We start from the raw sequence: 23,396 nt of genomic DNA, 5'->3' as shown, positions 1-23,396 counted from the left end.
TCGGCCGCGGACTGCACAGCCCGAACTGCCGTCGCAGCGCCGGCGAACGCGGCGTTTTTCGCCGCCTCGGACGCTCCGGCGACGCCGGCACCCGCCACAGAGCGTGCTGCCTGGGCCGCCTCGACAGCTCCGACGGCAACCGCAGAGCGGGCTGCCTGAGCGGCCTGCGCCACCCTCTCCGCTCCGCCTTCCGCAGCGGAGCGCGCCGCCTGTGCCGCTCTCTCAGCTCCGGCGCCCGCTGCGGAGCGCGCTGCCTGCGCCGCCTCCGCCGCTCCAACAGCAACGGCGGAGCGTGCTGCCTGAGCCGCCTGAGCCGCCCTCTCCGCTCCAGCGCCCGCAGCGGAGCGAGCTGCCTGAGCCGCCTTATCCGCTTCGGCGCCCGCAGCAGAGCGCGCTGCATGGGCGGCTTGAACAGCCCTCTCCGCTCCGGCGCCCGCAGCAGAGCGCGCTGCATGCGCGGCTTGAATAGCCCTCTCCGCTCCGGCGCCCACAGCGGAGCTTGCAGCCGCTGCCGCTTCGCCAGCTCCTACGACGACCGCAGACGTCGCCGACCGAACCGCTTGAGCCGCAGTCGCCGCTCCGGCACTCGCAGCCGTCACAACCTGGAACGCGCCGGCGCCGACGACGGCGGTGGCCGCGGACACGGCCCCGCTCGCCGCAGCCGCTCCCCTCGCCGCGCCGTCAGCCGCAGCGTCCCGCGCCTGCCGCGCCGCTCCGGTGGCCGCATCCACCGCTCGCCGCGCTTGGGCAGCGGCGGCGTCTCCGGCCTGGGTGGCACGCGCTACGGCCGCATCCCTGGTGTCCCGGGCGACCGCGGCCGCCTTGGCCGCCGCCGAGAGGACGGCGTCGGCGGCGTACCCTAGGGCGGACAGCAGCCACCACGGGGCCCGGCACAAAAGCTCACACAATCGACCTGCCCTTGTCTCCTGAAAGGCGATCCATAAACTGAAAAAAGGGGGGAGGGGGTGCGGGGAAGAGAACGGTGCGTTAAGGGCACGTTGCAAACTTTTCACTCTCTCAAGCACTTGACATGACTATTGTTTTTCAACATGTCATCTGTAATCCCCAGATGTGCATAACGGGCATTAAGAGACTGACACTATGCGTATAGGCTTGTTACAACCACTGCAGTATCAAACAGCGCACTGAAGTACACAGTTTGCTAGCAATGTGCCAAGCCTCACAGCATAGCATCTGGCATACATATACTCCAAAAGGTAGAGAGCTTGAGTGGGCACTTCAATTCAACTTATTTACTCCCATGCAATATATGGAAGAGGCCGAGATAAAAGAGCTGCATGGGAGCAGCTTGAGGAGTCCTGGACCCGCTTGACAAGCAACAGAGGGAGCAGCGATGTCTGCACAATCTCTCCAGAGATGACGACAATGTTTTTTTCCTTTTTGCCTTTTTTTACAAAGCAACTTTTCAAAACATAGGCATGACAGCAAAATAAATACACAATGGTAAATCTGCCTCATTTACAACAAAAAATATATAAATTATTGACTAGCTGTGGTTTCCACATCACAACTTCCAGAAACACATGTTCAAATAACAGTGAAATTAATACAAAGGGTTAAAGCATAAGAGAGCCTTGTTTAAGAAAAAAAAAAGATGCTGGAAATTTGAATGCAGAAAGGATTTGAATTCCTTGGGTGTTAAGCTCAGAATACTTCTGCCTAGAGTTTCAAAAGAGTTCAGGCATGTAGGTAAGCTATGGGAAGCATTGGAAGCCGATAATTTGTTCTTGCTCGAGTGATATGCCAGAATTCCGTGTATGGTGTGTAACTCGTACATACTGTTGCTAAAAATTCTTACTAGTGTTGTGTTGTTCTTTCTATTGCCATAATAAAATAGTCACAGCCCATTATGTCTGTACGGCTGTTGAATTCTCTTGAGTGTGTTTGTGAAAGAACTAGGTGGTATGTTCTGTATATGATGAATTTTCAATAATGAGCATGGTCTTCTTTTGCTGTAACAATATTTTACTAAGTTGGACTGAGTTGTCATGCCCAATACTAAATGACAATAATTAATGTGGGAAGAAAAAAGTGCTTTATAAAGTAATATTTTACGGAAGATACAAAGCTATAGCAATTTCAATCAATGAGTTCTACTGTATCAATAATTTTCTAAAAAACTAAATTTACACGGTCACCCTACTGAAGAGTGTCAGAAATATAAATTCCAAGGGTCAGCTAAAAGTTAAGCTAGGTATTTGCGTGCACTTAGTGCAGGCAAGGAGGGTTTTTTTATTATCATTAATTTTTAGACAATTTTCTTTTGACTAATTGCTCAACCTAAATAGGAAATCATTTTCCTTACCAATTAATTTGATGGGCGAAAGAGATAGTATATACTCATATAGTCAGCATACATAACGAATTTCACCTGTTCCTGAACAAAGACAATATCATTAATGTAGAGGCTAAAAAGAAATGGGCCAAGAGGGCTTCCTTGCAGAGCACCTGAGGCTATTTTCATTACCTATGAGATCAAGCCATTTACACAAACAAACTAGCATCTATGCACTTGATATGATTTTGTGATTTCTTATGATAGATCCCTTATTCGATACTGTTAAAGTTTTTCAAGAAAAAGCCTCTGGTTTATGTGGTCAAAAGCCTGTGAGAAGTTTCTGTTCAAAATTATTTAAGACGTAATTTTTTTGATCAAGCAGTGCCAACTCTGTAGACTTACTCTTTTAAAAGCAGTATTGAGCTCAAATTTGGAGCGAAACTAGAAGAACTGATTTTAAATGACTTTTCTGAGCCCTTTTGAAAATGGGGAACAGAGATGGGACGACACTTTCTTATGTCTAGCTTGTCGCCTTTTTTTCACAGTGTCGTAACTATTGCAGTTTTCATTCTATCTAGAAAGGTACTGGATGAAATACACAGATTACAAATGTGGACTAAGGCAGGAGAAATGTCATGTATCATATATTTTGATGGTTGGATATACAAACCACCTATACTACAAATACAGATGTTTTTTTAGTCCTAAGAAAATTGAACACAGCTGTACGGTAGTACAAGGCTGTAAATACTGTCCTTTGATGTGGAGGAAAGCAGATGGTTTGAAGCTCAATTAACACTGACTCATATTCTCTATGAACCAAATATTCATTAAATGTATCAAGCATGTACCGCCCTTCCAAAAAATTACTGTCTTAGCAAATTTTTCATTGGCTCCAATTTTACTTTTTTGTCTCAAAACATTGTTCACTCTATTCCAAAGCTTAGAAGTGTTTCTCGAGCATGATGATAAAAACAGTAAATAATATGTTTTGCTTGCTTTCTTTAACTACTTGTTCAATTTATTTCAGAAAATCTCAAATCTTTTGAAATTTGATGCTTGCAGGCTTTTAGAAACTTTGCGTAAAGACGTTTGCGTTTCTTTATTTTGCATAGAAGGTCCCTAGTGAACAAAGGTTTTCATGCATTTTTATATGGCTTTCTTATCTATGAAGTGCTTTTTATACATAGGTACAAATTTATAAATAAACCTAGTGTCAGCTTTTGCTGTATCAGTTTCACAGAGGATATCCTTTCCAACATATGTGCGGTATCTCTGACTAAAATGCTTTTAATGATGTAGCAGTTATGCTTTGGGTGTTGGGTGCCGCCTTAGGGCTATCTTTAAGCACGTTTGCTCTTAAGAACATACAAATACAAATGTTCACATGGCGGGCAACTCAAAACTCCCTCTTGAAGCAAGAGAGCTCGTAGTTTGTAATACACAGATCAAGAATTGTATTTTTGTTTCAGCAAACCTTGTTTCTGATTTTATAATATTCGCACATCCATTTCAAACAATCATACTCTCAAAATCAAAATCATTTTTTTTAAGGCTATACGAATTCATGCCAATGTCGGAACCTCCTCCAATAACAACCTTTTTATTATTTCCATGAAAAAACATTACCAAATCTATCAATCACCAGGTGGGCGATAACAAACAGCAAAAATTGCATCTTGCACTTCAATATAAACCATCTCATAATCACTTTTAAAGCAACAAAACTCAGGCAGTAGATCACATAGTTTGGTTTTATGGGGTTTAACGTCCCAAAGCGACGCAGGCTATGAGGGACGCCGCAGTGGAGGGCTCCGCAAATTTCGACCACCTGGGGTTCTTTAACTTGCACTGACATCGCACAGCACACGGGCCACTAGAATTTCGCCTCCATCGAAATTCGGCCGCCGCAGCCGGGATCGAACCCGCGTCTTTCGGGTCAGCAGCCGAGCACCATAACCAATGAGCCACCGCGGCGGCTGCAGGTTCCACTGTAGTGACGTTCTAGGGGCTTATTATTTTCATTTCCTTTTAGGTTGCCCCAACCTAATCAATGTAGTGACGTTCTTATTAACAACGACAAACCTCCACTACGTTTGAATTTCCTATTCAGATAGAATGTCCTCTTTTCCTGGAAAACTGAGATACCAAAATTGCTCACAGGGGTTTGAGTTTTTGGCTTACACCGACAAGTGTCAGTATCCTCCAGAGGTACTCCACAGCTTGCTGGCCACTGAGTACAAGTTACAATCGGTCGCAAGAGAATCGACAAAGTGCGGAAGTCAGGAGTGTGGTGAGACAGCAGGACCGCTTCTTTAGACAAAACACACCGGGTGCAGACCAAAGGGCTTAGGCTTCACCTACGACTGTGGAATACAACTCAAGAACAAAGCAGCAAATGCTCCTTCAAAGGAGGCCCTCAAGACAACGGCGTCAACCACTTGTCATGATGTCACGGTTAGGACGCCACAGGAGGCTGGCAAGTGCAAGAATATTAACTACGAAATAACCGGAGTGACCATGATCCGACTATAATGTAGCACCTTCTGCTCAGGAAACTGTTACTTCGTTCAGGATTTTTCACATGGCATCTAAGGTAAGAACACTAACAACATTTGTAACTGTAACAAGCCTCTGTAATCTTGAAACCATGCACAAGCATCAAACTTTTCAAAGTCATCACCATCATTTACTGAACCCTTAAGAGCCCTTTCATATTATTACATAAGGCAAGTTTTCATAAAACTACATACAACATGTGGTCAAAGATGCTACTCCAACATAAAGAAGGCTCAAAAAACAGTTTCAAAACTTACAACCAAACAACCAGAAGAAGAAAGATACAGATGAGTTGGAAAAGTACTGAATACCTCAAATATCGGCATCATCATCAGCCTGACTGCACCCACTGCAGGGCAAAGGCCTCTCTCATGTCTCTCCAATTAACCCTGTCCCTCGCCATTTGCGTACACTGTATCCCCGCAAACTTCTTAATCTCATCCGCCCACCTAACTTTCTGCCGCCCACTGCTACGCTTGCCTTCTCTTGGAATCCACTCCGTTACCCTTAAGGACCAGCGGTTATCTTGCCTTCGCATTACATGCCCTGCCCAAGCCCATTTCTTCCTCTTGATTCCGACTAGGATGTCATTGACCCACGTTTGTTCCCTCACCCACTCTGCACTCTTCCTGTCCATTAACATTGCACCTATCTTTTTCCTTTCCATAGCTATTTTATTCGGAAGGATCATGTTCAATGGCAATTAAATACTGTAGCTCAGTCCACTCTTGAAATACAGTAGGTAAAAATGACTTATTAAAGTTCATACATGCATTCGTTCTGTAATCACTGCATTAAATAAACAAAGAGACGTACTACTTGCCGCTGGGGAAAGTAACTGGCACATAAGAGAGATGACATAGAATAACTTGCAAAACAGGCATTGTTCGTGATATGCTTCACTGAAAGGCCAGTGTGGGAAGACAAAGTGACAATGTGATACTGCAGATGCTGATTTCGCAGTCATGCTTTGAAGACATAAAGCGAGCCGCACAGTTCTGGACGTTCTAATGCATTAACAAGGCAAGTCAGATGTGAACTCCAAGCCAAAGTTCATGTTTGGTTGGGACAAAAGTTTCATACAGCTTCTGAGACGGTTCAGCAGCACTGTTATTGCTACAGTCAAGAGGCTGACAACGTGATCAGAGGCTCTCTGCCTCCTCCTGAATTTCAGCCACAGTCATGTTTTCTTTCTTTAGCATGTGAAACTTTATAGCTGTGAAGCGTTTGCTGTTTTCGCACCCTGTATTCTACAAGGATTCATATCCATTTCGGATTTATTTGGCATTGGTCACTGTTGGTTGGTGAAATAGCCGTGGCTTTCAAGTGTCTGTGGGAGAAACACCACCCCCATTGGCTGGTTGGCGAATGGACATCATTATTACTGGCAGCACATTCCAGCGAATTATGGAAATTTTGTATTTTTAGTTATTTTATTTCATTTTTATATATTACTTGCTTTACTATCATCATTTTATTCTTATTGTTTTTCGATGACCTTCTCCGCCACTATGCCCGCTACTCTGAACATGAACAATGAGGCATTGATTACTTGTTCATAAACTGCTGCTGCTAACAAACAAGCCAGGACAAACTACAGGTGAGATTCAGCACACAGAAGGCCCGTACACAAAGCGTCCTAGATAAATGTAAGTTTTTAAAGAAAGACTGAGCATCCTAGGCAAGTGAAACCAAATCAGTGCTGCTCGGAGTCATGTATACTGTGAACAAGACTGTCTCCTGCGAAAGAAGGCATGAAAGCCTGTGAGTGGGGGAAGTATCCAGGGAGGCCAAACGAAGAGTTTAGAAGATGGAGGCAAGGTGGAACTACAGGTGGACAAGAATACTGGTGAAGCCATAGCCCAGCGTCTAGTGGCCATGTTCCAATGCTGCCGGTAAACAGATTGTTTCTTCTTTTTTTTTTTCAGACAGCATCTCAACAGAAAAGCAGTGTAGACACCCAGGCTCCTCAGCTTTTCACACTCCTCCCTCTACCCATCAGTTGCATCCGTTCCTGGAGTGAACTCATAAACCATGCAAAAACTGATGGCTGCGACACTGATGAAAATGGGTCCTTGTCGAAATACCCCCCCCCCCCCCCCCCCCCCCGACTGAGGCACCACACCAAGTCCTGCCAGGTATTAGGAGTCTCCCCAATGTGTGCACACCTAACATCTATTGCTGCTGCTAGCAGGTTCTGAAGAATGATACAGAATTGCTTGATTACACCTTGTAAACTATGAGTGCTGAATTGCCTGAGTCTTTCGCGTTCAGCATGAACTACACCGCGCTAGCGATCTGCCAAGGCACTCACGCGGTGTAGTTCATGCTGAGCACGATAGTACACTTTACAGAGGCAAACCCTGGTCACACAGTATTAGCAGCTAAAATTTGACGGCCCCTTGAAGACGGCAGACTGTATGTAGCATTATCAACCAGGTGAATGTGCACTGCGTTTGAAAATGTACAGTGCTCGTCAACCTTGTGCAGAGGAACAGAACGATGCATTGCACAGCAAAAGAGGGTGAAAGTAGACTGTAGACCCTGGGCTAGGGTTTAAACTGCGCACACATTTGCGGCTGGTAGGCGTATGTAGCTGCACCTGTGCAGAGGCACTCCTCTCTAGCCCAGGTGCCTATGGCCAGATGTCATTTGATTTGCAGAACATCACACTGTTCAAGTAAGCTTTAGCAAAAGGCGAAAGATTAACACGTGAAGGTGAGAAGAGGCCTGAGCGATAGGGCAGTTGTTTTTTCTTTAGCCCAATGTAACCTCTGCTCAAGCAAGCTAACATAGAGACTGAGAGGAACTGGAAGACACAGCCGCTCTCTGCCAAGGCAACCTTTGCCCTGATTCCCAAAACAGAGGTTACTTGTGAACGAGGAGGAGGGGGAAGGGAAGAAACAGCTGCTCAAGTCATGCTGATTCACTTTAAAATGTGACAACATTAGTGGACTCACTGCAGCGCCTACTGTATAGAGAAACACTAAGCCCTAACCATGCCCAAGTGTACTGCATCTGTCAAGAACACAGGAGGCACACCAGTGTTCACGGGCCGAAGTACGGAACAATCACAATAGCAGAACTGCCTCAAAATCCCCGCTCCTATTGGCTGATATGTCCACTGGTCAGCAATGACCAATAAGAGCGGGGCTTTGTGACCATTTTGAGACTATTTAGATGTTGTGTCTATTCCATAATTTGGCCCCATGTTTCGTATTCAGGCATCCCGAGGGTAGGAAGAAGGCACACAAGCACTGTCTTGCTTGTGTTGCAACAATGTCTTCCGCTCTCACCCACTTTGCCAACTTTCCTGCAGCCTTTCACCCGCACTGTGCCGCTTTGCACATTGACAATGGGGGTGCCTTGGGAGTGGCAACCAACACACCTGACCAGCAGTAACCGGAAGAAGCAAATTTTTCGCCAATTTTTCGATGCCTGTCATTGTTGCATGTTATGTTGTACAGAGTGTCTAAAAACTTGGAAGCGCATTCTTTCCATCGTGGCTTTCAGGCAGAACTGCCAAAGTAACGATGGTGATCTACATGGTCCATTAGCCCTTTAAGATGCTTTGTACACAATGGTCTATACAGTGAACTCCGAGATTTTTTTAAGAGTGAGCTGCACCTCGCAGTGATTTCTTTGTTTCAGCTGAATTTCACATCACTCATGTCTCAAATAAGCAAACAAGGGAAGGGGAATGAGGGGCTCGTTATAAATATGACAGAAGCCAACAGCCACAGAAAGCAAGGGGCACAAGGGATTTTTTTTTATTTATTTATTTAATTTGTGGTGTTGATCAATTTAGAATATTACTGAATATGCTGTCGCTTAAAGCTAATTGATTAGAAAAGCAGAAGAAAAAACAACCACATGCCGCCGGTGGGATCCGAACCCACGACCTCCGGAGGTCATGGGTTCGGATCCCACCGGCGGCATGTGGTTGTTTTTTCTTCTGCTTTTCTAATCAATTAGCTTTAAGCGACAGCATATTCAGTAATATATTAAATTGATCAACACCACAAATTAAATAAATAAATTAAAAAAAAAAATTCCTTGTGCCCCTTGGTTTCTGTGGCTGTTGGCTTCTGTCATGTCTTAAATAGTTGGTATTTCATTATATACAGCAAACACAGTATAAATAACATTTCTCAAAACTCTGCTGAACTTCTGTACACAAAGTTCTGAGTGTACCCCGCAAGAGTCTTTCTCAACAGAGGAACAACTAAGACTCTACACAGCTGGAATCATGGTGCACTGAAGCAGCCACCAGCACATGGCAGAAAGCAGTACTGTATTGCGCGAAATTTTGTGTACTGCAGTTGATTAACCCAGCCAACCGAGCATTTCGACCGAGCACTCTGTACATGCAAAATTGTCCGCTATTACCATTGTTAGCAGACAACAACACAACAGGCTTGAATGCGCTGCCTGAGAGCAATTATAATTGCCAGTTCAGAGGGGGCTAGTGTGATTGGCTAGTACCTATTCCACCCTGAAGTGCACAATGAATACGACCTTGTGGAACACCTCTTAGGGAAAACGGGAGCCACGTCGACACCAAGGGCATTTTACCAAGGTGGTTTTACGGATGCACACACGCCTTCCACACCACTAGCTTCATACTCGCAAAACAGGCCAAACTCCAGTGGCAAGCACATGCAGATGAGCTCACAGTAAACCACATTCTCCTTTTTCGTCATAGAGTTTCTTACTATTACCTAGAGGGAAAGCTGGCGGCGCTGCACTTCAGCCACCATGGACGCTACTCAAAGCATCATGGGGCGGTGAGCTACTTGTTGCGAGACAGTCGTAGTTTTTAGGGAACACAGAGTGGCACTACTAAAATGTTTCATTCCGAAAACGCTGTTTGTGTGTGCGCAGACGACTTTCGCGCGAACGCAGTGTGCAAAAACCATAGTAGTGAAAACGCATAGACACATGACGCCAATAAAAGGTTTCACTTTTCTGAAATGCCATTAAAAAACTTCTTAAAATATCTAAGCAACAAATTTTTTTTTTGAAAACATATTTACTTTTAAAAGTGAGCCTGTTAATAACGAAATTTTAGTTTTTATAGTGTTCACTACTTGGCCAATAGGAGAGCGAGTCGTCTCTTATTTTGGGCAAACTTTGCACTTAAATGCTTTTCTGCTCGTTTGTTGCAATCATTAGACAAGATATTGAATGTTAGGACGTTTGTAGTTATCAAACAGCTTTATTTTTCTATTATTTTTTGGCCAAAAGTTGCAGTTCCGCAACAAGTAGCTCACCGCCCCATGATGCTTTGAGCGCCCATGGTGGCTGAAGTGGTCTCGAGGGGTCGCCATGCAAACTCCCATAGACGGGCTGTCAGCTTTGCCTCTAGGTAATAGTAAAAAACTCTATGTTTTTCGTGCACGGAACTTAAGAAAAAAAAAGTAAAACATTTTTCACCATTTTACGTCCAGCATTTTCAATGTAATTACAGCTTACTTTCAGGAGAAAATGCGACCATGGACCGACAGTTCTGCAAGCTTTCAGCGAGACTGCAGTACAACTCAAACTGCACAACCTGCCCGGCACACTTCAGCCAATGTACAAGAAGGGCAGGTTGAAATGCAGACCCCAGCCCATGAACCACGAAGGCAAAGTGAACAAGGCGATAGCTTCGTTCAAGCTTACCGGTCCGATGAACGGCAGGTTGAGTAGGCTGCCCAGGATGGGTATCCTACGGAGGAAGTTGATGACTACGGGGAAGAACCCACTGCAGTGAGAGGGAAAGAAACGGGCACAGTCGTCAAACGTAGAATGCCACAGAAGCATAGAGGCACATCTCTCACTGGTGTCCCACCCTACGACCAAGCAGCCTGGCCAAACGAGCTGCTGTCGAAGAACGGCTCCAGTTTCCTGTGAAGAGCAAGAGGCCAGCCTCATACTAGACTTTATGGGGACCGCAAGCTCTCCATTTTCACCTTTTAGAGTCAAATCATATGTCCAGCACATACCATGCTAAAGATTTCTCAACTTCACTCTAAACTAATACTAAATACTGTAAGTGTTGTGTGTGAACTTCCTTATTGTCCCCGACTATTCATCACCGTCTCTCAGTATCACCTTCATCGAGAAAAACTCTCCAAAGCGACTCATACTAAAGGCCACTCCACCTGACCGCAGTCTCACAATATGGCTAAATTTCTTGTGTACACCCAGCATATGGGTAAAGCCTGGCTGGGCCATGCAAAGGCAGTTTCGTTAATCCAGTGCACGAGAGCGTTTTGAGTCACCAGGAAGGCTGAACAAGTACCACCTCGTTTGAGCAAGAAAAAATGAAGTTGAAAGTGGAGTTCTGCTCCATCTCTTGCTGCTTCTGCCCAGGCACAGTGCTATCAAAAGAGGGCTCAACCAATGAAAAGCCAAGTGAAATTCAGACCCTGCATCAATGTACACTTCTTTGTATGCTGCTTCAGTGGTGAGCATAACAGCGGTGAGAGTATAGGCAGCCAACTTAATTTTACAATGAAGCAACTCATCGTGATGTGCCCAGGAGTTCAGCAATCACACAATCAAAAACAATGTGTTGTGTTGGGTTTAATGGCACACAAGCAACTAACGCCATTATGCGCAAAAGCAAGGTTTGTGTGTTTGCATTGCGGGAAGAAACTAAAGTGGTTTAACATCTCACAATTTATTCAGAGGGACCTAGCAGAGTTTCATGTTTTGTCCTTGTGCTATAGCTGTTATTATGTTGTGTATGATGTCACCAAGTAAGGGAGTGATTGCATTTCTATAGCGAAGGGCTGTAAGTATGCTTAGGGAGTCTGTGTAGGTGATACTATTTGCAATGCTCTTGTTTACTATTTTTTCCACACAGACGGCATAACATTCGGCAGTGAGAACAGACGCCTACTGTGGAAGTCTTGCTGTTTCTTCCAATTCACTCGCACTACTGCACTTCCTAAATAAACACCCGTTTTTGAACCATCAGTAGAAAAGTCCATCAGCGAATAGCATTGGCGATCTCATGTCTCCCTGCCTGACGTCTTTTCCTACTAGAATTTTATTGCTGACTTTATGGAGGATTACAGTAGTTGCGCACCCGCTATAGATATTTTCCAGCATTTTTACACAAGGCTCTTCTAAACCCTGATTCTGCAATGCCTGCATGACTACTGAAGTTTCAACTGAGTCAAATGCTTTCTCGTCATCTACAAAGGCTATATATAGGGGCTGGTTATACTCTGCGCATTTCTCTACCACCTGATTGATAGTGTGAATATAGTCTATTGTCGAGTACCGTTTCAGAAAGCCTGCCTAGTCATATGGTTGACTGTAGCCTAAAGTTGTCCTGACTCTATAAGCAATTACCTTAGTAAATACCTGGTAGGCAACGGACAGTAAGCTGATCGGTCTGTAATTTTTCAAGTCCTTGATGTCTCCCTTCCTATGGATTAAGATAAAGTTAGCATTCTTCCAAGCACTTGGTACGCTCGAGGTCACAAGGCATTGCCTATACAGGGTGGCTACCTTTTCTAGCACAATCTCCCCTCCATCCTTCAAGAGATCTGCTGTTAACTGATCCTCACCAGCTGCTTTCCCCAATGCATTGCTCCTAGAGCTTTCTTTACTACCTCCTTTGTTACTGGCGGGATGTCCCATTGCTGTGCTTGACTGCCTCTCTCATTAATGTCCTGATTACCTTGGCTGCTGTAGAGATTTGCATAGAACTGTTCAGCTACTTCAACTATCTTATCCATATTACTAATTAAACTGCCCTCTTTTTCTCTTAATGAATACACCAGGTTTTCATCTATGCCTAGTCTCCTCTAATGGGACCTAAAAAATATATATTTCAAACTACTTCAAATAGATCAATTTTGATGCTCTCAGGCTTCAGACACCTTTGTGCAATGAATGAAAATAAATCAATCAACAAGCCAATCAGTCAATCATCTGCCTGCATCCTACACCTTCCCAGTACAATGACGCTCCATTCAGGAAATTTTCCTTCAATCAAGAAATCTAGGGTGCAAAAATTTGGGCATAAAAGGCACTCAATAGAGCTTCGAGGCATTTTAAGCACCGAAAATGCCTCACTTTTTCCAAAGTGCAGAAGTTTTCAAGCTGCTACACGGAAAAAGTGCCTGAAATATGCATTTTGGGTCTAACTGAGAGAATTTTCGACTATGCACTGACCATCACTGTCCCCGTGACGTTCCCTCCCTCATCCCGACTGCCCTCAGACTTCACGTGAAAGGCGTGATCCCCCCCTGGCGTGCTTGCCTGAAGAGCAGGACGAAGCCATAGGTCTCCACAATGATCCCGATGAGGGGGAAGCCAAAGATGACGATGAAGATGCCACCAAAGAAGGCCAGGGTGCCGCGGATCTTGTGCCGCTGGAAGAAGAACCGGAACGTCCGCTCCAGGCCAATGACAAACGCCAGGCCGGTCAGGAACAGGATCTGCAAGTGCCAGGGAGAGGAGGAGGCATCCATCGCTCACCGGTGAAGCCTGCAGTGTGCTTAACAGCAGCATCCGAGGGAACAGAATAGCATCCCTGTCGTGCATGCCTGAAGCTTTCCACTCTTCCCACTTTTACAATATCTGTCTTTCAACCATCAGTAGGGGTGAAAGCAGGGGTGAAAGCAGTCAGCAGTAAAGGTTAGCGGCAATCATGTGGAGGTGAACCTACAGTCTCAAGAAAAGACAGCTGTTGGCTACTGCAGTATATTATGCACAAGACATGCTTTAAACGGGTAAAGACGCCAAATTTTTGGTTGCTATTTTCACTTTTTAAAAGACATTAGGATATATTAACCACTATGTGGAATCTGCCATTTCCAGTAAATAATTTAAAACTGATTTTATTCTCTCATTTTGAGTCGGTTCAGACAGGTGAAACCAAGCGGAGGCTATGACATCAACCTGGACTTCAGGTCACTTGAGTCATTGCTGCTTTTCTCTCATTCCTCATGAGTACATAAAATAAAAGAAATTAAAAGAAACTGAAACATAACTACTGCCTCCTTTTAATTCACTCGAACTCCTCAAGGGCCAAAATAGTAACAAAATGAACAAGCAGTGATCATACTGCAGCATCAGAGAAACTGTCTGGCTGTTGAAACAGAAACAGCAGGAGATAAGAAAATCAATTATAAATGATTTATTGGAAGTAGGCAAATCCTGTATGGCAATTTACGTTTACTATTGCCTTGTGCATCATTACAAAGAAAGAACACATGACCAAGATCTAGTGTCTAAAATTTAGTTAAGACCCGTTCGATAGCAACTGAAAGCAACCTCGACAAATTTGGGTCCACTCCACTGAACTACTGACATGAAACGGCTGTCTTACGAGCAACAGCCCACATATGCTTGTGTTTTCACAGCGCACAGTGGCATGCCTGTGAACACTGTCGTGTAAACAGAGGTGCCACTTACTGTGTTCCTGATGTGACGGAATTAGACACCCTTTTTAGTCACTCTCATCCCAAATTAAATTGCACATTTAAATTCACTAGCTGCAGACCAGTCACCTGGAGAGACTGGAAAGCACATTTCTGGTACTAAATTTGTTTCTAGCCCCAGGCACTGCATCCTTTGTTGTAGAGATTTTAGTCGAGATACACAACTTGTAGGCACCGTTTTCAAGCTGCCTTCAAGATTCTTTTTTTTTTACATTCACCATATCGATAATGTAGCATAGATGTTGATGGGGCAACATACGTGCAGTGCGGGATTTGGCTATCGTACGCTGCTGGCTGCACAGTGACAGAAATGTGAGCATGGAAGCCATTGGATCGATATCTACCCTTTGGGGCACAATTGGGCACCTGTGTTTAGCAAATGCATTTCTTCTGATTAATAAAAAAACAACCCAGAATTTCTCTGCCACTTCCCCTCACTAATCATACGCTGTGGACTGCTTTCTCTTCAGTCGGCCCCAAAACAAACATCGAGCTAAGCTATCACGCTTCAGACACTTTGTTTTAGTGCAAAAGAACTACTTCACGGGGTCAAACCCAACGAAGAAACTTGTGGAGTCCCTGATCTTGAGGGTGCAGAAGTAAAATATTGCTGCGACTGGGTTTCGAACTTGTACCAGGGCGAACAGCTCAGCTTTGCTGGCCACTGCATGGGAGCACCATGCTATTGCTGCAGCTGACCACGCGGGTGTTAAACTGCAACATACTCTCGTGTTATGCATTGCGCATCATCGTATTCATCAACTTCCATCTGTGGCACGACAGATCAGATCAGCTTAACCTCGATCAGAGCTTAACCTGAGCCTAATATCGTCGTCAGGAGTGCCGACGACCCAGCAAAGCAAAATTATGAGCCAACCAGCCAAAACACATGCCTTCGCACGTCTACTCAGTCTAACTGCATTAAAACCATGACACTTTTTTACTCATTCAAGCCCGCAAGTTTGCACACAAGTGACTAAAGCCACAATGTGAACACACTATGTTATTATTACTATTATTATTTCTGTGCAAAGCATCATGTTCTGCTAAATGTCAAATTCATCACTGTTAGCTGCACTTTTCGGCGCAGTGAATTAGCAGCAGACAGATGAGGCAAATGGAAATGACAATGTAGAGAAATGATTTAGGGGAAAGAATGCACATTGTGCACTGCTCCAAGTTCTTTGTGCCATCCTGAGGTACAACCTTACCCCAATGCTCCCTTAGACATTGCCACTGTGAGTGTTCATGCTACTAGAAGAAACTGGAGTCTAATGCCACAGGCTATGCAACATCTGTGCAGCAGCGTTTCACAAAAGCAGTGAATCTGTGCTGAACAAATACTGTGACTGCAGATTACCGCTTCAGCTCAGAAGTGAATTTTGGACAAGTGTCTCTGCAAACAATGCAACTAACTAAAGGAAAGTTGAGCTGGTTTCAAATGCTCCAAACAATGCTACATTTTGGCCTGCTATGAAGACAGCACGATTAAAACAGATGTGGTCTTCTTGAAATTCAGTGTATCGAAAAGCACTCACAAAAACCTGTGTGGTGCCGTGTGAAGGCCAGGGATTACTGTGACCTCACTAGAGTGGTGATTTCAGCATTAATGCAGAGAGAAACAAGTTGCTTCGATCAGCCTGCATGTACATGAGCTGCAATGTGGAATTAACCTAAGCCAGCTGAACGTACATAAAAAATTCAGGGGGGCACTTCGCTGACCTAAAGTGCGGTGAGCCGAAAGCCTTAATTAAGCGCGGTGTTGCTGCTTGTGTCACTGATGTGTTAAGATGTCAAGCTTCGCCTATAAGAGTGAAACGCGACTGCGTCTTGCAACGCAGCCAGGCAGTCCATAGAACGCCATTGCCCGTTCTGTTCTACGCCTTGCTCGACGGTAAATTGGTTTTTGAGGAAAGGAAATGTATCTCTCTTGCATATCTCGGTGGACACCTGAACCTCGCCGTAATGGGAAGGGAGGAAGATGGGAGTGAACAAAGACACCTTATTCACTAGACGCGCCTTTGTTCATTCCAAATTATCGAGCTGGCATGGCAGAGTGATTAGCTTGCTCGTCTTGCACTCCGGAGACCGGGGTTCGATTCCCGAACTCAACAGATTTCCTACTCGGTTTTATTTATTTATCTGGCCTGAATAGAAAGGTTAATTAGGCTAATTGGGTGATTAAGCAATTAACTAAACCCATTCCCACTTACATACATACATACATACATACATCTTTATTAACTCTCACAAGGTTACATCAGTAACAGAGGAGAGAGGACGCAAGGCAAAAAGCTGCGTTGGTGCAGCTTGAGGGCCACCCTGCGCCCTCTGCCGGCGGTATCGCCTGGCAGCTAATCACAACAGCAGTGGAAGAGCGCACTCACAAGCACAAAAGAAAATACAGCCACAAAATATATACATTAACATTTGCATGAGATGTCTTGCCTGCGGACCCCGTATCAGGTACATCAAACGATTACGACGTTCCCTTCACGTTAGACGAACTGGAGGCAGCTCTGTATGACTCCAATCACAATAGCGCCCCAGGGCCGGATGATATACGCTACTCAACACTTCTGAACCTTCCCAAGTCACATAAAGTTGCCCTCGTGAAAGAGATGAACAAGTACTGGGCCAACGGTGATCTTCCTCTTGCCTGGAAGAAGTCAGTGGTAATACCAATTCCAAAACCTGGCAAGCCAAGTCGAACATTACAAGACCTCAGGCCAATATCGCTGACGTCCAACCTTTGTAAGGTCATGGAACGTATGGCTCTAAGAAGACTTGAATGGTACTTAGACAAGTACAATGTCCTGTCTCCTATGCAAGTAGGTTTTCGTCGAGGGCTCTGTGCCCAAGACATTCTCAGAAGGCTTTATAACGACGTTCTCGCATACCCTAGCAGCGCACAGCTCCGAGTGGTTGTTGGGGTAGACGTCAAAAAGGCGTTTGATTCCGTGCCCCACTCAACCATACTTCGCCGGCTACAGGAAGTGGGGATAGGCGGCAACCTCTACCGCTTCGTGAAAGCCTTTCTTGCAGAAAGAACTTTCTCGGTAATGGTTGGAGATACTCAGGGTGAATGGCAACATAACCAAACAGGTGTCCCCCAAGGCGCTGTCATATCACCGGCTCTTTTTAACATTGCTATGTCAGGTCTCCCGCCAATGCTGTCGTCGATACCCGGTCTTAATTTTGCCGTGTATGCGGACGATATAACGTTGTGGACTAATTCAGGGTCCCCTGCAGAGCAAGAACTAGCCCTACAAACAGGCCTTAATGCCGTCCATGAATACATCAAGAAGTGTGGAATGGAAACCTCTCCTGAAAAAACCGAGTATGTGGTTGTCTTAAATGGTTCGCGGGTACGAGCCGAGGCCGAACGCAAACTTATCTCTCTTCATTTAGGGCACTCAGTTATCTGCCGGAAACAAACAATCCGTATACTCGGCATGCTTATTGACGAGGATGGAGGAGCCAAAAGCTGGCTTCACAACACGATGCATAGCTGTCATCAGGCATTACACCTTATGCGCCGCGTCTCTGCGCGTGGATGGGGAATCAAGGAGGTGGGGCTCCGTCAGATTACCCTGGCACTCATAACATCAAAAATCCTGTACGCATATTCGTACATGCGGCTTAACGCAACCCAACGCCTTCAGCTTGAGCGAATCAATCGCAAGGCGATGCGCCTGGTTACTGGTCTGCCGCAGTACTGCCCAGTAGTGAACCTACACGCATGCAGCAAAATCAATGCCCTACAGGATCTGGCAGAGCAGCAATCGCTAGCCCAGCGAGTCCGTCTCTCCACAACGGCGGCTGGCCGACAGATCCTGCGGGCATTAGGCTACAACGTTGACAACTTAGAGCCACTTTCGTCCGCTGCCCCGCCATGGGAACTGATCGACTTAGTAGATGGTATGCCATTACCAAAGAATATGAGTTCGGCTAATCCTCAAAGGCGCAAAGCTGCCGCCAAACGGCACGATAAGACATCATACAAGTTAGCCCAGGAAGGAGCCATCCAACTATACACGGACGCCGCTCAGTTTCAACATTGTGCCGCTATAGCTTGTCACGATTCTGTGTCAGATACCTCAGTAGTTCAACGGCTTTCCGAGGAACACACCGTCACCAATCTCGAACTCATGGCCATACGACTTGCCATTACTCGAATAGTAGAAAGACAAGATCCAGCTCCTTGCACCTACCATGTTTACACAGATTCACAAGCAGCGTACACCGCCTGCCGCGCAGGGGGAGCTGACTATGCCGTTCTCAACACTATTCGAACAGAAGCCCGTCGCCTGCGAGAGGAGGGCTATACTGTCATTATCAAATGGATTCCTGCACACGAAGGAATCACTGGAAACGAAAAGGCACACCAGGCAGCGCGCGCAGCAGCTCTTTCCGCACCTTTGCCTGGATCCACATTCGTTTCCGCTTCTTGGCCCCCTGATGACGTTGCGCACCCGTCATCGCCCCATATGGATAGGGCGGAGACATGGCATCGCGCACAACGCTATCGTCGCAGCATACTCCAGCACTTGGCCAACCCTGAGCAACTATATCGCCGTCCACATAGCGCATTAAGGAGAGTGGAGGCAGTGCTCCTTCACCGAGCCCAGACTGGCCAGCTTCTATCACCAGCGAAGTTGCACCTCATAAACCCGCGCTCATATCCGACTCCTCAGTGCCCGACGTGCCCTGCCAGAGGCACGGCCGAACATCTCCTGTGGAGCTGCCCTACCTTTGACGCAGTACGGGAAAGAGCACTCAAGTCCCTGGGCGGGCTTCGACCTGGAACCCTGCAGGAATGGGTCGATCCGCCATCGCACATCGGGCCATCAGACGCACTCCGGCTCTGGCGAACTTTTCTTTCCTACTTCAAGGAAGATGAAGGGCCAGGCCATCACTTCGCGGAGCCGACCTCGGGACGACACTACCTCGAGGAAGAAGTGGACACCGGTCCCCAACCCGCACTCCGACCTTCACCCCCACCCCCATCCTCACCCCCACCCTTAACCACTCCCCCACCCCAACCTCCATGAAGCACCTTAGTTCTGCCGCAAGGTATCGGCCTACTAAATGCAGAAATAAAGACGTTTAGAAAAAAAAAAAAAAACATTTGCATGACGTTATGCCTCTGTTATCACTCGACATTATTGGACAAAAGAAACTGCTCAAAATTTTTATGTACAGGAAACGCATTTATAATCAACCGAGATACAAATCAAGTAGAAAGAAGATACACAAAGCTATATATATATGTTCTAATCATGACGTCAAAAATTATGCACATTGAAACAAAGTAATAAGTGTTATTAATTTATGCCGTGAAGTCTTTTCAAGTATGATGTTGTTCTTGTGCACAATATTGAGGTAATGTGGTAGACTGTATGTCAGTGACTGCTTACCGTATGTAGTGCGGCCGAAAGGTACGGACCATGACATTTTGTTCCGTGTGTTATAAGATGGAATCGAACAAATGACGTTGAAACTTGATAAGAGGAAATCATTCTTAGCTGAAACAGCATTTTTATACATAGAGATTAACTTGAATGGGAATAACTGAGATTTTCATGATACTGAACCTTGCAAAGTAGGAACCCGTATCAGTACACCATGGCACATTAGCTATTAATCTAATTGCTCGTTTTTGCGCCATTAGAATTTTCATTTGGTTTTGCTTGGTTGTTGTCCCCCAGACCATGAGACAATAAGTTATATGTGGCGATATAAATGCATTGTAAATTAATAATTTAACTCTAGGCGGAAGTGTGTGCCTCTGGCGGCATAGGATGCCATTAATCTTGTTTATTTTAGCGCAGATATTCTCAGTACGTTTATCCCAATTAAGTGATTTGGTCCAAACAACACCAAGACATTTCACAGCTGGCACGACATCAATTTTTTTTGTTTGCTAACCAAAGGTCAAAATTTGCACGCACCATTCTGTTTTTAGCTCGGAATATTATTGCTTTGGTCTTCGTGATGTTTACCCTTAGGTAGTTCTTAAAAGACCATTGACGCAGGAATTCTAACAACTTATTGCCGTGTTCTAGCAGGTCTCTTTCTGTGTTACCTGAGGAAAGCATTGTGAGGTCGTCTGCATACGCTATTATGTTGACAGGAAAGGGAGCAGAAAATATATCATTAATGTAAATATTAAATAATAGGGGGCCCAGAATGCTGCCTTGGAGCACTTACTTGGAGCATCACTATACGATCCCTTTAACTGGTTGCAAATTGTACTTTGGTTCCTAGACAAAGTACAATTGGCCCCGTTCGAAATTTGCGCACTGTGACGTCACGACCAATTGAAAAGCATGATATTTCTGTCGATAACTCCTGCTTACAACGATGAGGCATTAAAGGCTTACGCCTTAATTATTTTTTTTTCTCATGCTGTTCTGGTTTTGGCTTCAACAACTTTTGGCTTCGGCTGTGACAACTGACAAGTTGAGGTCGTGTGGGTCACGCAAAAACTGCGCTATGGTCTAAGCTTGTTCATTTTTAATGCGAAAGCATTACTACTCCCATTATGAGAAAAGCCACCTGTGGGTGTGTGTGGATGTGCACTCGCAGATAGTACAGAAAATCTCAACGAAGGCAAGAAAAATAAGGCGATGTCATCAAGGGGCCGAATGATACACACAGCAAGTCGAGTATCGGCACTTTAGAGAATCATATACGTGTCGTTTATGCAACACTGCAGCTTTTGTCCACCTAACGTGGCATCATATGCCACGCCTGTCTTAGGCCATTGGAACTGAAATAGCGCAAGAAAAAAATTCAATAATAAACTATTTAGCGCTTTTTGGCACAAATCACGCGGCTTTCCATATTTTCTAATGTACTACGCATCATGCCAAAGACAGAACACAAAACAAAATTTGGTGTTTAAGCTAAAAGTATTAGCAGCATTTTATCTCTGCTATGAACCAGGGCTGCCATGCAAAAAGCTATGCTGGCATTGGTAGATTAAGTGCTACACCAACGGTGGCCTAGTTGTTTGAGTACCTGCCTTGCATGGAGGAAGTGTGGGGTTCGATATCAAGTGCCCCCAGGTACCGATCGGTGATACGATGGGTACAAGCTGTCCTGGTGCTCGGCTTATCTGGGGTGAAACGTTCAGCAAATGGGTCTTTGAGCCCACTTTGAGTAGACAAAAACACCTTTTGCCATGGCGCTCTTTGGCCCAGACGCTCTTGCACCACAACACATCAGCAAATTAAATTACTACAAGCTAACTTATCCAGTTCATGCCATGCTGGGCACACAGCAACCACATCGTGGTCACACACGCACCCAAGAGCTTTGCAGTTGCCATCCTTGTAAAATTACGGGGGGCCCTTAAGACCATTACATGCTCTGAATGTGAATGCATTTTTCATTTCCTTTGTATTTTTATTATTTTATACGTTTTTGTCAGATTCCACTGTTCTGCATGTTTCGAATTTGTTTTGTGATTATTTTCTTGACCTAGTGCACTTGTGTTCAGTGTCACAAAATGCAGCTCCACTACCACTGCCATTAATATGTCTGTTAAGAAGGCGTGATTCCTAACAAGCCAATGATTTGTAGGCTTTTTTTGTTGCAACCCCAGCATCCAGATGTGGTGGAGAACAAACTTAACTTGAACTAGCGACAACTTACTCACAGCAAGTGCTGCTGGCAGTGCAAGTATTTCGCCTATTCTGGCTGTTGAGCACACCATTGTTCATCTGTGCCATTGGTCACACCAGCTTTGATCCCATAGTCTCCCGAGACAGCTCTGCTAGGACAGCCATTATTGTGTGTGCTCTGCTATAGCAGTATGGTATAATGCACACACAATGCAGCCGATCGATTAAGGGGCCAAACGTGTCCAAGGGGCCAAACGTGTCCAATGCCATCTGCTACAGGAGTGCACACAATTCCTGATGTGAAGTTTGTGCATCGACACACGTGTTAGCCAGTGAAGGAAAGGATATGCCACACCGCGAAATAACAACACTGGTCCATTCATCACAGAACAGCCTTTTTCCCAGTATGACTATGACGTGGCCACTGCTTACGAGAAAAATTCACCACGCACATGCAAGCCTGCTGTCGCCGGGACCCCCTCTCACCGCTAGCAAAGGAATTCTAGCGACGCCAAATGCAAGACCGCACGCAGCCACGACTCCCGAGTTGTCAGCGCGCGGTTCTGCTACGCTAGTCTCTGAGGCCGCGTTGCCGCGCCAGTAATCGCTACGAGACGCCCCGACAGCTGTGCCTCGAAAGACGGGCACAAAACGCACGTCGATCAAGGAGCTGCCACGACAACAGGACTGTCACACTCTGGAGCATGTGCTTGAGGTATTACAGAAACTAGAGCACTTCGTAAATACAGCAGTGAGTGGACAGCACTGAAAACGTGGCGTTCCAGTTTGACAGAACTCTGTACTTTCGTTTTCCAGGATGATGGCAGCAGTTAATTACTTTTCGTTCCTGCCTGGTTCATGCTAGTCTGCTTTTTGCACTGCCCGTCTTTTCAAAAGCGTGCGGCCACATTTCGCCCGTCACTTACGTTGCCTAATGCAAGGAGGCCCTTGTCAAACAGCAACAGGACCCCCAGGAACAGGAAAGCGACGCCGAAGCCGGCTAGCCCGACGCCAATTTCTGAAACGAAAACACAAAACTGACGTCAGCCACGGACGGACGGCTCCGCCGACGGGTTAGAACCCGTCCGTTTTCAACCAGGTCGCTAATCATCCCGGCGCGCTGTTAGAGACGTGAAAGGTAGTTTGATTCATTCCGCAAATCCGTCGCGGAATCGCACACCCAAGACACCGGCTGTTCGGAGCGCGCCGTCGCGAGCGCCTGCGCTCCCGCCCCTTGACTCGTTTCAGTTCGCTTACTCTGAAAGTCTGTGATCTCGAACATTGTTGACGCCCTTTATCGGACGCGCGTCCCGTCGGCGTGCACTCGGGGAAGCGGGCGTAAATATTCCGCGGCCCTCGGTTCCATCCACGTCACGAAATCCACGGCACGGGCGGCGCCATGTTTGAAAGAGCGCGAGCGCCGCCTGCGAGCCGCGCGTTGCTCGCGCGCATAAAACTGGA

General features: G+C 45.8%; 1 protein-coding gene across 1 annotated transcript; it reads right to left on the bottom strand.

The window, feature by feature from the left end:
- Nucleotides 1-758: 758 nt before the first annotated feature.
- LOC149367838 (vesicle transport protein GOT1B) lies at nt 759-23,344 on the bottom strand. Its single transcript, XM_089557644.1, has 5 exons — nt 23,193-23,344; nt 22,862-22,953; nt 13,121-13,299; nt 10,523-10,604; nt 759-945 (listed from the first exon to the last, which is right to left on the bottom strand). The coding sequence occupies exons 1-5, from the start codon at nt 23,215-23,217 to the stop codon at nt 901-903; spliced, it is 423 nt and encodes a 140-aa protein (XP_089413770.1). The 5' UTR covers nt 23,218-23,344; the 3' UTR covers nt 759-900.
- Nucleotides 23,345-23,396: the final 52 nt, after the last annotated feature.

The sequence above is a fragment of the Amblyomma mixtum genome, chromosome 1, assembly GCF_055824585.1.
Source record: "Amblyomma mixtum isolate Tamu chromosome 1, ASM5582458v1, whole genome shotgun sequence".
NCBI classification, from domain to species: Eukaryota; Metazoa; Arthropoda; class Arachnida; order Ixodida; family Ixodidae; genus Amblyomma; species Amblyomma mixtum.
The sequence above is the reverse complement of the archived record's forward strand: the minus strand, read 5'-3'. Positions and strand labels throughout refer to the sequence as shown.

Bases quoted from the DNA above. Each gene is read 5' to 3' on its own strand.
- LOC149367838 (XM_089557644.1), bottom strand. From the start codon at position 23,217: ATGTTCGAGATCACAGACTTTCAGA. The intron at 13,300-22,861 runs GTAAGTGACGGG...TGGCACTTGCAG, and splicing joins GCCTCCTTGCATTAGGCAAC to ATCCTGTTCCTGACCGGCCT. The intron at 946-10,522 runs GTAAGCTTGAAC...CCCTTTTTTCAG, and splicing joins ACCTGCCGTTCATCGGACCG to TTTATGGATCGCCTTTCAGG.